Source organism: Poecilia formosa, unplaced genomic scaffold, assembly GCF_000485575.1.
Source record: "Poecilia formosa unplaced genomic scaffold, Poecilia_formosa-5.1.2 Scaffold14, whole genome shotgun sequence".
Lineage (NCBI taxonomy): Eukaryota > Metazoa > Chordata > Actinopteri > Cyprinodontiformes > Poeciliidae > Poecilia > Poecilia formosa.
The window spans coordinates 841,933-856,752 of NW_006799953.1; the positions used below are offsets into that span (position 1 = coordinate 841,933).

General features: G+C 39.9%; 1 protein-coding gene across 4 annotated transcripts in view; it reads right to left on the reverse strand.

Annotated features, from left to right (window-relative positions):
• Positions 1-14,820, reverse strand: part of abr (ABR activator of RhoGEF and GTPase) — a 126,474-nt gene that overhangs the window by 45,550 nt on the left and 66,104 nt on the right. For all 4 annotated transcript variants that reach the window (XM_007545837.2, XM_007545838.2, XM_007545839.2 and 1 more), the window contains 8 exons: positions 12,784-12,836; positions 11,140-11,280; positions 10,839-10,960; positions 8,283-8,451; positions 4,815-4,934; positions 4,527-4,602; positions 4,327-4,431; positions 1,146-1,220 (listed from right to left, as the gene is read on the reverse strand). In XM_007545837.2, coding sequence (XP_007545899.1) covers positions 1,146-1,220; positions 4,327-4,431; positions 4,527-4,602; positions 4,815-4,934; positions 8,283-8,451; positions 10,839-10,960; positions 11,140-11,280; positions 12,784-12,836 — 861 coding nt within the window. The remainder of the gene's footprint in view (positions 1-1,145; positions 1,221-4,326; positions 4,432-4,526; positions 4,603-4,814; positions 4,935-8,282; positions 8,452-10,838; positions 10,961-11,139; positions 11,281-12,783; positions 12,837-14,820) is intronic.

Here is a 14,820-nt window from a genome sequence, read left to right on the forward strand (position 1 = left end):
AAGCAGGTGTAGTACGGGGTGTCGGGTGGTTACACAAGCATTACAACTGCCAGAAAGGCCGTTTGAGTTAACATCATTTAGCCGCGGAGTTGTTTTCTTGAAGTTTTCGGCTATAGACGGCATAATGGGGAGAGTGGCTGTGCTGGACCGGTGGTTTGATCTATGCGATCAAAGCTAAGCCAAAATGTTTTTGTCTCTATAAATAAGATAATAAATAATGACATATTGGCTAAAAAATGGTAAACTACTGGCAGCTATAGACGCCAGTAGTTTACCATTCTTTCACAGTATCTATACCGTACTTGCATTGACAGTAACCTTCTGTCAGGATTAATTACGGTACAGCTACTGTGCATTTTACAGTAAACTTCTGGCATCTATAGCTGCCAGTATTTGACTGTAAATTTACAGGATTATTTCTTAGAGTGTAGATGCTGCCCACAAATTGTATCAGAGGACCCACCCCACCACCCCAACATCTCCTCACACACACACACACACACATACACACACACCTACTCATTTCAAACCCGTCAGCTTACTCCGCTCCATCGAGGATCAAACAGTCTTTCAGACCAGAGAGAGAAAGCTTTCCAATCCATTAACCAGGACATTCTAGTGGACCAGCTTTCCTATACAGACGCAGGGCTGTCATGGTAACTGGAATAAATAATAAATAATAAAAAGAAAAGTCATATCTCTCCCTCTCTGCCTCAGCCCTCTGATATTTGATCTGGTATTTTTTCAACAAAGGTAGCAAAGTGTAGCGAAGCAGCAGCTGTCCACCGCTGACACGTCTGAAACGGTCTCGGTGGTTTCAAACCCAACACCGCTCTCTGCCAATAACGAACCAAGAGTTATGAAGAATGCACAAAGAAACTGTTGTTTAAAGTGGGCAATCTCAGAGCAAGTGAACAAAGCATTTCAGCATGTTTGGCTGCAGTTCCTGCATCGAAAGCGAGCGTGGCTGATTTTTATTCCAGTGTATGTGCCTGAAGTGCTTTCTGAGTCAGTTGAAATGGTGCATGTTGTCAGAGACGCGGGCAGGCTGCCGTGACTGACTAGGCGTTGATGTTTATGATGATCACATATATGTGGATTCCTGCAGGTTTTAGATATAAAACACAAAAAGCATGACAACTCACTGGCCGACTCCTTGAATCCCGTGGCAGAGCGGACGATCACATGCAGGAAGCCGTACAGGCCGGGGGTCTCCTCATCTGGAAAATAAGCCAACAGAGATGTTATTGAAACATACCGTATCAGGTGAAATTAGAAACAGTATCGTCTTTTACATAAAGGTATAGATTCAGTTATGCATTTTCGCCCCTGGTATTAAAAATCTTCAGCTCTTATCGCCTTAACCTTAACTTGAGGCTGGACAATAAATCAATAACAATATATATTGCAATGGACACACAATCGATATCAATAGATAATACTACATAGAGATATTCAATGCATAGAATATTCACTGAACTCCCATTCAGAACCGCACAGCATTCTGGGGAATGTAGGCAGAGGAAATAAGTCAGTTATTAACTGCTTAAATAAAAATAAAAAAACAATTACATGGATTGAAAACTGTGGATAAAAGGTGAAACACCACTGGTTTGGCAGTAATTCAGATATTTAAAACAAGAAAACTGATCAATAATTATTGATGTCGACTGATACGAAATGCTTTTTGCCCCGATACGTTTTTCAGCCATACCGTCCAGCCCTAATGTAACTTACTGAAAAATGTTATAATATTTATTTAGTGGGGAATAAAACTCCATGTTTGGTAATTATTACTATTTTTAACACAATCCCCAAAGTCAACATAATTGGTTCCCCAAACTATTAAGTCAAAATAAATGTAAAAACGAACTCCAATTCATTTTTGCTCAGAGTGTCTCCGTAAGCATAAAAAAAAAAAGAGTAAATTTCAGCATTTGAAGATCAGTCAGCCCAAACTATTTCTGTTCATGCTGCTGGTATAAGACCAAACATCGTCAGCCAGCTGAGCTGAATGTTGTGTGGAAGAGCAGACGAAACCCCCACCCCTCAAAACGAATCGCCAACAAACACTTCAAGACGACGCATTCCTGCTCTGGTTAAACCCTGTGAAGTTTGCTTGTTTCTTGGTAAATAAACTACGATGAGGGTTGACAGGACTATAGTGAGGTCCAGCGTAGGTGGTGGAGGGGAGAACAGACAGCGTTGGGTTTAAGTGTGTGTGTGTGTGTGTGTGTGTGTGTGTGTTTTCAATATGCGACTGGGAAGTTTCACTGAGAGGTGGTTCATAGAGTTCAGCTTCGGGGTGGCCTGTAAGCTTCTCCACCAAAACAGATCTTTAAACATTTAATGTGATATCAGGTAAATAATGAGTGACGTAAACAAGAGGGATTTCACTGAACGTAATTACATTTTTAGATCCTCGTCTTTACATCTTACATCACTCAAGTTGGTGCATTTATGCTGCTTTCTATCAAGGAATTGGTCAAAAATCTTACACTAACTGCAAGATTTGAGTTTTCTTTAAAAACAAACTCAAAACATCTTTGGTTGAAACTTACCGTACTTACGGTAACTGAGATGGAAAGCCTTTTTACAGTAACACATTCGTACTTCTTGAACTTTTTTTTTTTTTTTTTACATTTTGTCACACTGCAACCACATGAGAAAGTAGAATTGAATGCTTGTAATCAAATCTGTATGGCCCAGTCAAAACACAACAGTGGGTTTCGGGTTATAAATCCTGCCGCTAGACGCATGCCAAAACAACTGTAGCGGTAATTGCTGCAAAAGGTGGTTCTACAAACACTTGAGTCAGGGAGGCTCAATACAAACACATGCCAAACTTTTATTTTTTTTATCTGCAAAAACCCTTTGAAATACTTGTATCGTTTTCCTTTGGCTTTATAATTATGCTTTAATTTGTGCTGGTCTGGTGTAAATAGTTCAAATAAAATAAATATCACCAGTCAGAAAGTCAAATTTAAGACTTTTAAGAGCTTCTTTTAATGTCACTTTAAATGACGTTCAAAATAAAAAAAAACTACATGATGGTTGTGGAAATGTGTTGCATTACAAGCAAGCATAGCAACAATGTAGACCTGACTGCTTCTCACATGTAGCTCTCTACAGCCTCAACCTTCATATTCCCAGGTTTAAAAAGCTTTTTTTTTTTTGCACCTTACCTCAACCAGTCAGCGAGTGGCAAAAACAAACATTGCACAACCAACTGTTGATAAATTTACACTAAGACAGAAGCAAAAATTGAACTAGCTAGCTAGCAGCTTGTTAGCAGTAGCCTCAATCGCCTTGAGTCGCAGAAAACAATAGGGATGCTTTCATTCAAATCAAACCTTTGCCTGACAGAAAAGTCCAGTGAGACAAAAATCGCATTAAATAGTCTTGACGAAATTTAAGACTTGTGATTAAAGAATTTAAGACCAACTTACATTTTCTTTGAGGAATTTAAGCCAATTCAAGACCTTCATTTTATACACACCAATTTAAGACTTTTTAAGGATGCACGGACACCCTGCCTACAAGCTGTTAGTAGAGGTAAAGGTGAAGGTCAGTAGGCGGCCCATGTTAGCCTTGTGGTCGTCAACTAATTCACTGAACTTTTGACGAAAAGGAAAAACAGCACCATTAGAATATTGTCTGACTTTTTATATCCCAAGTAAAAACACAATCTGCTATTTTTCTTATTACTTGGAGCATAGACAAATATTACACCTGAGTTTAGAATCATAGGGAACCAACAACACAGTGATTAGGTTACACAGTGAGGGTGCCACAGTGTAAAAACACGACTGCGGTGAATTCCTCCAGCCCTTCAATGTTTACAGGTAAGTGAACCAAGAAACCTCCGCAGCCTCATTAAATACCTCACTCGGATTCTCTTGTGTAAGAATCAAACATTGTGTTCTCGAGACCTTCCTGCCAGCTTTGAGGATTTCAAGTGGATGACAGAACCTCTTGGCATTTGAGGGAGGGGATCAGAGCGGGTCGGCCAGATGGCTTTAATGTCATCCACCCCCCTCCACCCCAACCTCCCGTCTCTGAGAGGAGCTGCAATGCAGAGATCTGAAGCAAAAACAAACATGGGAGCTGGGATCTCATCGCCGACACACGGCGTGGCAGTGGCCGCTATGAGATAGATGAGAAACATATTGCATCCCAGATTCGTCTCCTAAAGGGCCTCAGCTTTCTTTATGTGGCTTTTTTGTGCAGAAGGGGGGGGGAAGAAAGCGTTGTGTGTGGATTTAAACTATGTGAGGGTTTAAACTCAAGATTATAAAAGAGAGTCTTTGTGTGAGCGTGTCGTACCGTCTTTGTTGGTGGTGACGGGAATGTTGTGGACGGTTCGGAGTTTGAAACAGGAGCTGGTCAGGACCTGGAGCTCCACAGAAGTTAGCACACAAGCCTGGAGATCTGATTTAAAATAAAAACAAACAGAAAAATTTGGTGGGACATTTATTTTTAATTATGTCATACTTCATCCTTACTGTTTAATTAAAGCCAGTTACCTTTCTTTTGGAGTTTCTGGATGCTTTCTTTCCACTCTGCCCTCTCATAATCAGAAGAGAGGAGGAACAGATAGCTCTGCAAACACATGCATAAATGTTTTAATCAATAAATAAAATTTTTAATAATTTTTCTTTTTTGAAAGTCACCGAAAATAAGAAAAGCCAAGAGTTGGGGATTGGATTTTAGTGATTCTTGCTCTAATCTGTTACAAACTACTCAAAGGTTTATCGCTCCATCTAGTGGTCAGTCTTGAGCATTGCAACCGCCAACAACTGGGCCACGAGTACCTTTCCATGTTTGTTGTGAATGCGGAACGGGATGGTGGGGGAATGCAGGAGTAGCCATGACTCCTGCTCATTCATCTTCTTCCTGAGACGCTCTGCACGGCTCTGACCCTTTGGAGCTTTCTGCACAAACACAGAAAAACAAACAAAGATACTGCGTGGTTAGTTATCTGAAATAGAAGTCTGTAAGGAGGAAGAGCGGAACTCTATTAGTGGCAAAACTCTCATCACAACATGCAAGATTTTAGACTTTCGATTAGAACTTCAGCTCAAAAAAAGGGATCATTTTCTTTTTGTTTACTGTATCATGAATCTAGTTGTGGATTTATTAAAGATATGACAAATTAGCAACTAAATTAAGAAGATAAAGTGATAAATAGAAAGAATAGAAAATAAAAATTTGACTTATGAATTCGCTCATGGAATATATCGACATGTTCACTATTGCTGCTCAAATTCTAACCGAAAATGCAAATTTGTGTCCAAAATAGTCTTGATGAGCTAATAGTGTCTCTTAGCGGTGAGAAATTTAATTACAGCATTAAGCAGACATTTAGGGGGAAGACGGTGCCTATTTATGTACATAATAGCAAGAGGAAACAACTTTGAAATCTCAAAAAACATAAATCCCGTAGATAAGTTTTGCAAGGAAAAAATACCACCTGCTGAAAGCTGGTGGTAATTTTGGTACAGGAGAAAAATAAGAGAAGTTTTGTTTACTTTTGCAAATAATTTTCCTAATCAAATAAATTTTCTAAATTGCGTTTGTCAATGTTTCTACTTCCAAATGAATCAGGTAAAAGCATGTATCATCTCTCTGTCGTTTACAATCTGAAGCATCATTTAGAAACACAATACTGGTTGTCATGTATCCAGGCAGCAGGCGATCTAAACGTAATGAGAAATGCTTCATCAGATCAGGACCTGGTGTTTTCTGTTGGATAAAAAAAAGAAGAATTTGTGATTTTTCAATTTGATAACTTCACTGCATCTGATTTGATTGTAGGTAAAATTAGGACGATTTCAACCAAAAAAAAAAAAAAAAAAAAAAACTTCCTTGAGCTCCTCTTCAGATTTTCAAGAATCTCCTGCCAACATCAATGCTGCCAGTTCATATTCAGCTCTCAATCGTTTCATATAAAAAGACTGGAGAAGCTATAAAACGTAAGCCCTATGCCGTTAAGAGCATTTCATAACTGCAGGGTTTGATTTTTTTTAGTCAGGACTGAAAGAAAAAGCAAATAAATCCTCTCAGTCTTCACCAGGAAGCTGTGAGTCAGAGCCTCCCAGACAACAATCAGCTGAATCTCTCCCTCCACCGGCCTCTGGTGCCTGGAAATACCAGCAGTGGCCACTCAGTGTGCCCCGAGTGGGCGAGCCAAGCGCCATGAGAAGGCAATAACAGGAACTCTCCGCTCCTGATGGCGGCGATACAACTCGGCCTGGATGACGCTGCGCATCACTGAATGAACTCGAAACTGTTAAGAGTTGCAACATCTGATAATTCAGCTCTTTTTAGCAGCTGATTTGTTTTTAGCACTAACGAGGATTAACAAGACGCGATGACACAACGGCGCATTTTACAGAGCATTTCCACAACAGAAACCGGGTTGTTATCCTGGGATAAGTTTTTTTTTTACCTCCATCTCACCACAAAATAGTAGTACTTCCTAGATCTAGTCTAAACTATTTTTAGGTGGTCGCAATGATGCTTAACATTCCTCCACTTCAGACATTTCACTAATAAAACTCCTTGACAGTTTATGCTGTTCTGTTAACTTTAAAACTGGGATAGTTACTAATTTACTACATTTGTTAGCAAATGAAACAACTAATCCCAGGCACTTATGCTATGACTGTAATTTCACTAGATTTTAAGTTTTAGGGTCCCGATTCAATTCAGAAACACATTAATTCAGAAACCATTTTTTTTCTGTTTAAACAATCAAAAATGAAGATTAAACTGTGACTGAAGAGCGTAAAAGACAATGTGAGCAAACAGAACATGTAAAATTATTCTTTCAGGTTCCATACTGGACCAGATTTAATCCGTTTATAAACAAGTTTTAACAATTAAGCACACTTCAGTCTACCATAGTGTGCTGACCTTTGACCGAAAATAAAATACACTATACCGTCACAGTGCATTTATGTTTTGTAAATCTCCACAAAGTTTAAAATAAAATAGACTTTGCTGTTTTAACCAAAGTGCATTCAAATTAAACCTTGAACAATCGCGCTCTCCTCATGCTAAATGCTAGCGCACTCTATTCAGACAGAGGGAGCTAGCTGCTAACTACGTTGCTGTGCAGAAGTTGAATGAACGTGAACGTGACATATGCAGTGTACTCGCAAGTAGAAGTACAACATAAGCATTTTAAAATTGATTTTTGAGCATTTTGAATTGATTCAGAATGGCTAGAACGAGGAATTGTGATTTGATATTTCTTTGTACCTCTTTAAAATATAAAATTCTGTAAATTATTACAAAGTTCCTTTGACTTTAAAAAAATTTTAATTCAATTTCAGGGTGTAAACGCTGTAAAATAATCATGGGAGATGGTCGTGGCAAACTGTGTTGTTTTGGCTCAAACTTCTTGTCAGCTTCAAAATGAATTAAACAGGAAGCATGCGTCTGCAAAATCCATTCAGGTTATTTGGCGTGACTCTATTCAAGCTAAACTGTGATTGCTGTTTATGGTTTTACTTTCATAACTCCAGGATTTATATTTTTGTAACAAGAATTTTATTTCCCACCACACTCAACACAATCACGTAGAAGGGGGAGCGCTCTTCTCGGTATCAGCAGGCACACGGTTTACGTAATCACAATTGTTTTGTACCATATAGTGGGAAAACATCAAACAATGTCCTGTGGAAAAATTCAAAGTTCTAGAAATTAAGCTTTGGGGGAATAACATTGAAATGTAGCGTAGTTAGGATGCCCAGGTGAATCATACAAAAACAAAAGGTCCCAATCAGAGCAGGAAAGCCACAACTAGCTAAAAAAACAACAACCACGAAACATTTTTTCCTTTTGCTTAATATTTTTAGATGTTGGTGCTGTCCCAGGACAAACATAAGGGTGGGTGACAAAAGGACAGTTAAAAATAAAGATACAGCCGTTCCAGTAAGGAGTCACTTACATCACTTACATAAACACAAATCTCCACGGAAGTCTGACATTCACTTGTTTGTGCTTATCTTTCTCCTAACAGCAAAAGATTCAGCTGATGATTAGACGTAATGAGAACTGGAAAGTCCCAGTTTGAAATAAAAACATTGAAGGCTAACTTGATAAAGAAAAAACAAAATCTCTCTCTCCAAGAAAAAAATAAAAACTCTCAATCTAGGACTTTTGTATTATTACAAGAAATAAGTTTCAGTCCATTCTGAGAGCTGAATTAAAGATCAGGACCTACATAAATAGAGTTTGGACTAGGGGAAAAAACAAAACTAAACAAAGCTTACCTTCTCTTTCTGTATCTCATTCTTTAAAACCGAGATCTTCATCTTCATCTCTTCGATCTCGTGCTCCGGCAGAACCTGGATGCTCGGACACGAGTCTGAGTCGTCCAGGGTTTGGAAAGTTAAATCAGCCAGAGGGATGTACCACTTGCACTCGTACTGCTGGTGGCGACTGCGCACACACACACACACACACACAGGCACACACACACACACACACACACACAGAATGGGTAGAAATTAGTTCAAGTCAAACAAAACAATATGATGATTTACACATCTTTGCTAAAGCTAGAATATTTGCATATTCAGCCAAGACCGTTAAGGGCAGCAATCGGATAAATAAGAGGACCATTTTTTTAAAGGCTTATTCCCTAATTTTCCATTTATAAAACTGTCTGTGTCTCTATTAAGTAGGTTAAGGTAACTTGGAAGCTGCAGAATAATGGATTGTCCTTAGTCTATTTGTGTCACAAATCTATATTAATGAAAATGATGCATGTGGAGTGTCAGCTCCACTCGATGAGGGGCTGCAGACAGTAATGTCCTGCGTCACTAACGAGCATAAAATGATCATGCAGCACACTCCATTCATTATAGCGCCACACTTGCTCAGACAGCTAATCAAGAGTGCATACATAAAGACGCCATGTTGATATTGACACCGCAGCACGCATTGTCTTCATCATTTTAAGCAATTAAGCAAGACGAATGTGAGTAAAACACATTTAACGGACGGCCATGCTGTAATCATAGCATGAATCTTCAAAATAACAATCAAAGCAGCTTTCACCTGCACACAGTCAAATTACATAAGTGCTTCAAGTTTTTTGTTGAAATTTACTCAAAATCAACAGATCCCCGCTCTTTTTAGCGCGAGTGCATAATATGTCTATTGCAAATTTTTCACAAAAATGATCAAAACGTTAAGTGACTTCTAATTCCCGTCTGCAGGTGGCAGTATTCCTTACGTCTACTGTGCTGCTGCCTCAGCTTTACTTGACGTGGAGTTAAAGTTTAATATGGAGTCACAAAAAGTCACATTTACTGTCATCCTTGAGCACAAATGTCACAAAATTTATTTCAAATGTTTCTAAAGTAGCTCCACAAAATAAGCGACTTTGATTTTTTTTTTTTTTAATTACAGTACAATGAATATTATTTTTATTTTAAGTAGTACATACTAAATGTAGACACATTGTTTATCAATATTTTAACAGTTTGTTAAAGGGTTTTATCAATATATTCTGGCACAAGCAGCCCTTTTGAGAACATTCCTGATCTTGGGTGTTCTCAAAAGGCACATTCGAGAACACTGATGTCAAACTTAGATTTAAAAAAAAAAATAACGCACTGCACTTTGTCAATGTGGTTAACTACAGTTATAACCTGCTAACAGCCAGGTAATTCCTTTTTTTAACATGACAATACTTTATGTCTAGTTCACTGTTTTGTCTGACATGGGAATAATTTAACCCCTTCGTTGCCAGGCATGGTAAGACATCTTCCCATATATTTCCTGCATCGTGAACACAAATTATTATCAAACAACAAAACAGAGATCATCTTGGAATTGAGCAGGATTAGAGATGATTGAGTTTCTGGACGATTGCTCTGCTCCATGTGTCGCTTGGCGGAGGCCTGCTGAGATAACGGCACAGGCCATTATTGTTGACTTTCAGCCGTGGTAGTTATGGCAACAATCGGAGCGAGGAGTGAGGGATGATGAGAACCACAAAAAGAAACGATCAGGCTTAAAGGAGGAGAGATCTGTTTTGGTCACTTGTTTTTACTGTACAAGCAGCTTCAAAACAAAAATGCCTTTTTTTTAAACATATTTGTTAAAACTGTCACTATTTCCTGACAGTTTAATATGAGCCAGATAATCTGCGAAAAATTCTTCCGCCTCCTCCCGGTGGCCCTTCCGCCATCTGTGGAAATACGCCGCTCTCGGCGTATTTCCAACCAATCAGAGCCGGGAGGAGGGTTTCAGCACACGGACATTGTTTCACAGCCTGCTATGAGAACAAAGGCTAATAGTATATTTGTAATGTTAGCATCATTGTTACTTCTGACTGGCAGAAGCTAAGAGAGACAAATTCTCCAACCTCAACAATTTGGACCTCATCGCCAAAGCGAAATCGTCAAGAGGTTGAGATTTTGTCATTGGTTATTGAGAACAACTGTAATGACTGTAGATATGTTATGTTCTATCCAAAGGTTAAACATTTGTATTTTGCAAGTGTATTACTCCTTTTATGTTTATTTGTGCAAAATGTCTCTCTCATTCCCATATCTGAAATAAACACCAAGGTTAAATGAAAAATAATTTAAATCTAAATCTGCCAGGAGTGGAAATAAAATATACACATCACTTGTCACAGCTGCAGTCTGTGGATCAGACAGATTTTTAAGACTAAACTTGACAGAGTGAATTTTAAAGTCATTGTTTTCCAACGTCAGAGTGAGCCGAGTTCAAGTCGGAAGGCTGAGTTTTTCTTTCGGCAGTTCCAGTAGGAGACTGGATCACAGATTTTCAGTCCGACCGATGACACTCACCCCACAGCCGTCTTCTTCATCTTGGCACAGAGAAGCAGGTCGGTGAAGAGGAAGACGTGTCGGAGCTTCCTGGAGCTTTCCGACAACTCCACCAGAAATCCATCCTTCACCAGCTGACGCGCCTGGAAGAACACCAGAGGTAAACTCCTACTGGCAGATTAAAAACGCGCGCAGGACGGCAGGACGCTCACTTCAAAGGGAGGCATCATTTGAATAGACTCAGCTGTATTTGTGTGAGAATCCTGCGGTTGCAAAGGTTGTGGTCTTAATTTTTAATAAATTTTTTTAACGTGCCACGTACCTCTCCTTTAGGCGTAGTGACGGCAGTCCTGCGAGGATCAATCTCCTCGTTGATGGAGGAGAGGAAGTTCTGAGAGATCCGCAGCGCGTCCTGCAGCAGAGGGAAGTCTGGGTGGTCCTTGGGCGTGTGCTTCAGCAGGTCCTGTTCCAGTCAACAAACAAATCAAACCATCTAAAAACACATTCAGTCTTACAGCTCTGGTTTTTCATTTTCTATCAAACAAGGAAAGTTTTCACTAAAGTAATCTCAGCTCCTTGCTTTTGATGAATCCTGCAGATGACAGGGCGGCCTGGAACAGCCTTCGCTCCAGAATGAGCGCAGCCAATTTTCCTTGCATGGTTAGCAGGCATGACAGCCGTTTCAGAGTGAAAGGCTTGTTGTTTCTCTGCCAGCTTTATGCAAACACATGCATGTGAAGCGCTCCCGTAGCACAACCACACGCACACACAGCCGTAAACGGCTTCCACGGCTGACAGTTTCTGAATAATGTCTGCCCATTTAAGGTGGAAGCCGGTTTGGGGCTGGAAACAACAGATCTGGGTTTCCCTTTTCAGTCGCTATTAAAGATGCAGAAGCTGAAAAGACATCAACAATGCCCTTAGAGGAGCAACTGTTGGGAAGGTTTATAAGGCCATTTCCTGTGAGGGTCGGTGTTCTGTCAGACTGAGCCAACAAAAAACCTCAGAGCCACACTGCAATACTCTACAGGCCTCAGACAGCTGGTTAAATACTAAAATTTCACAATAACAGAGAATGCCTCGTGTATAAATCAAAATGGAAGGATGACCAAAGCTTGGAAAACTGGCTGAATGAGCCACAAGATTTTCCTTTGGTCAGATAAGAACAAAGTATTTGACCCAGATTTTTGGGTCAAATACGAGGCCATCTTTCCAACAACAAAGGGTTCGAAAAAAGTGGGACTATCATCCCAAATATGGAAGATGATCTATAAAAGAAGATTAAATTGTTGACAAATTCAAACCTAATCTTGATTGAGAATTGATGCATTGAGACGTCAAGAGAGCTCAAAGAACTGAAACAACTACTTCAAGTCTTTGTTGCTAAAGGATGCTCTACAATTACGAGTGCACTGATTGCAGCTTTTTGGCCAATCACCAATCTTTAAAAAGTCCGATCGACCAATTCTGATTTTGGTCGATTCCAATTTTCCAAGTTGGTAAAGACCAAAATCCCCAAGACTGCTTCCTATAGTTTGTGTATTTCATGGAGCCTTATGTTATAGAATGACACAAAGTAGTGCAGATTTGTGAAATGGAAGGGAAACTACAAAAGAAAAAATATGATAGGATTTTATTTGAGGGTGTAAGAGTAAGTGGGAGCTGAATAAACATCCACACATCTTCAGAATAAAAGTATCTAGCTATTTATCATTTCCCTTCCACTTTACACATGTGCCTCAAAGCTAATTTGTTCCAGCAAATAAAATCCCAATGAAAACCCCCATTAAAGTTCATGGTTGGCAAAATGTAAAAATGTCAAAGCTGCTGTGTGAAAACCTCCACAAGACACTGGAACAGCTTTAGCTGGGAGCTCGATACGAGTTTGTGTTTATTGTTATGATCCAGCGCACAGTTTAAGTGGGCTGCTCCTTTAAGGCTGTGGAAGTGACTGTGGTGCACTCACATGAAGGACCAGGGTGCTTCTGGTAACGCGGTCAATGGGCTTGTAAAGAAGATCTGTGGGGGAGAGAAGACGGAGAGTCTGAGTCAGCGCAGACACACAGTGGGTCACAGTCCTGGAGCTCAGACAACAATAAATACACAAACGCAGCTCACAGAGTTAAACAAGAAAATCTTACAAAAAAAAAAAACATACTTTCCATGTGGGGGTTAAAAAAAAAAAGACATTTCATTGATTGATTCTTCCTACGTTTGTGCAGTAATAAATAGTGATTCTGCATAGTGAGGTTGCTATGAGTTAAACTAAACACAGAACTGAAAAAAGCAGTCATTCTATGGAAAAGGAAACACAACACATCTATATAAAGTGCTATAAGACTGAGACACCCCCTCATCGGCGCTCTAATGGTTTCTCTAGGGTCGGCTTTGCTGCTAAGGTAGTGAAACGGCAGCAGCAGGTTGCATACGTGACTGCTGGAGGTAACACACTCCCACAGACGCAGCAAAATGAAAAGATGGAGGGGACAGAAACAAAGTCACGTTAAGGAGAAAAGAGAAATGGTAGGTGGTATAAACATGAAAAAAACAAGCCAACTCTGGATGTAGAACATGACGTGTTTCTCATTTTTATTGTCGAAACTATATGTTTTCCAGAATAACATTTTTCAAATTTCTCTATTTCTCTATAAAGCTGCTATACAGAGAAGGGGGGAAAAAACGAAGACATTTTCATGACCCCAGTCCTATGGATTCCCACACTGCAGTCCGGCTTCCAGAAGCCACTAAATAAAAACGTCAAAGGTGCCCCCCCACTCATATTACAGCCTGTGTCACATGACATTGTCATGAAACATAACGCTACAGCATCAAGGGCAGAAACAAATGGAAAGGCTGTTCCACCCAGGAAAGAAGCTAATCTCCATTTCAGAAATGAAAAAGTTAGAGCCGATACGTTTGAGGCCCGAGGGAAGAAAACTAGCCAAGTGAAACAGAGAAGAAGCTTCTGCATGCAGGGAAGGTTGTTCCACTCAGGCAGAGAGCAGGATGACTACACTGTGCTTCATCTACAGTCCTTTAGCCGTGCAGCACAACAGAAACATTTTTCTCTTTCCCTTGTTTATGCAATTTTCCTACTTCCTCCACAACGAAACACAAAAGAGTGAAAGCAAAACATCCCTCCTTATCTGCTGATGGGACTTCCATCTATACACTCCTCACCAAAATATGCCCACACAGCCACTGTCTAACACTAATGAGACTCTGCGAAAGAGCTGTGCAGAGGCTCTTTGAAGTCCCTCCACCCTGTGATCATGAATGCAGCCCATGTCGATTGTTGTGGCTCAGTGAACCGGTGCCGCCACCTCCGAGAGGGTTTACTACACATCCTGTACGGACTGCGAGGGCAAAGAATATTTAATTATGCGTGTGTGCAGAGTGAGTCGCGCGCACACACACAGAGGACAGGCGCTGCAGGAAGTATCAGATGACTTTAGGCCACTTTGTATACAACAAGATATCTGTGGAAGTGAGGCAGAGGTAGGTTAGCTGTGAGTGTAAAGCAAGACGTGAGCTTCAGTAGATCACCTCCAGGGCAGTGTTTGTTCTGAGGTTGTGTTTAGGTGTAGCAATACTGATTTGCTACACCAAAATTACAATATAATTTATTCAGGATTCAGCAAGTCAAATTTAAGATTTTTCAGACCTTTTTAAAGCCACATTGAATGAAATTTGCGCCTGAAAAAATATAAGTATTGTGGTCAAGAATAGCAAAAACTGAAATTTCTGGGGTATGTTTGTGGCTCTTGGCAGCGACACTGCATACGACTCTCTACAACCTTAAAGGTGCAGTATATAGTTTTTATAAATAAATAAGTTTTTTATACATTTGTTCGAACTGTCACCATGTCATATCAGTCTGCAATGAGACAGATAATCTGTGAAAAGATCAATCTCCTCCACCTACACTCTGTGCTATTATTGACGTCTGAAGAAATGCACCACTTCCGACCAAAAACAACCGATCAGAACCAGGAGGCGGGTC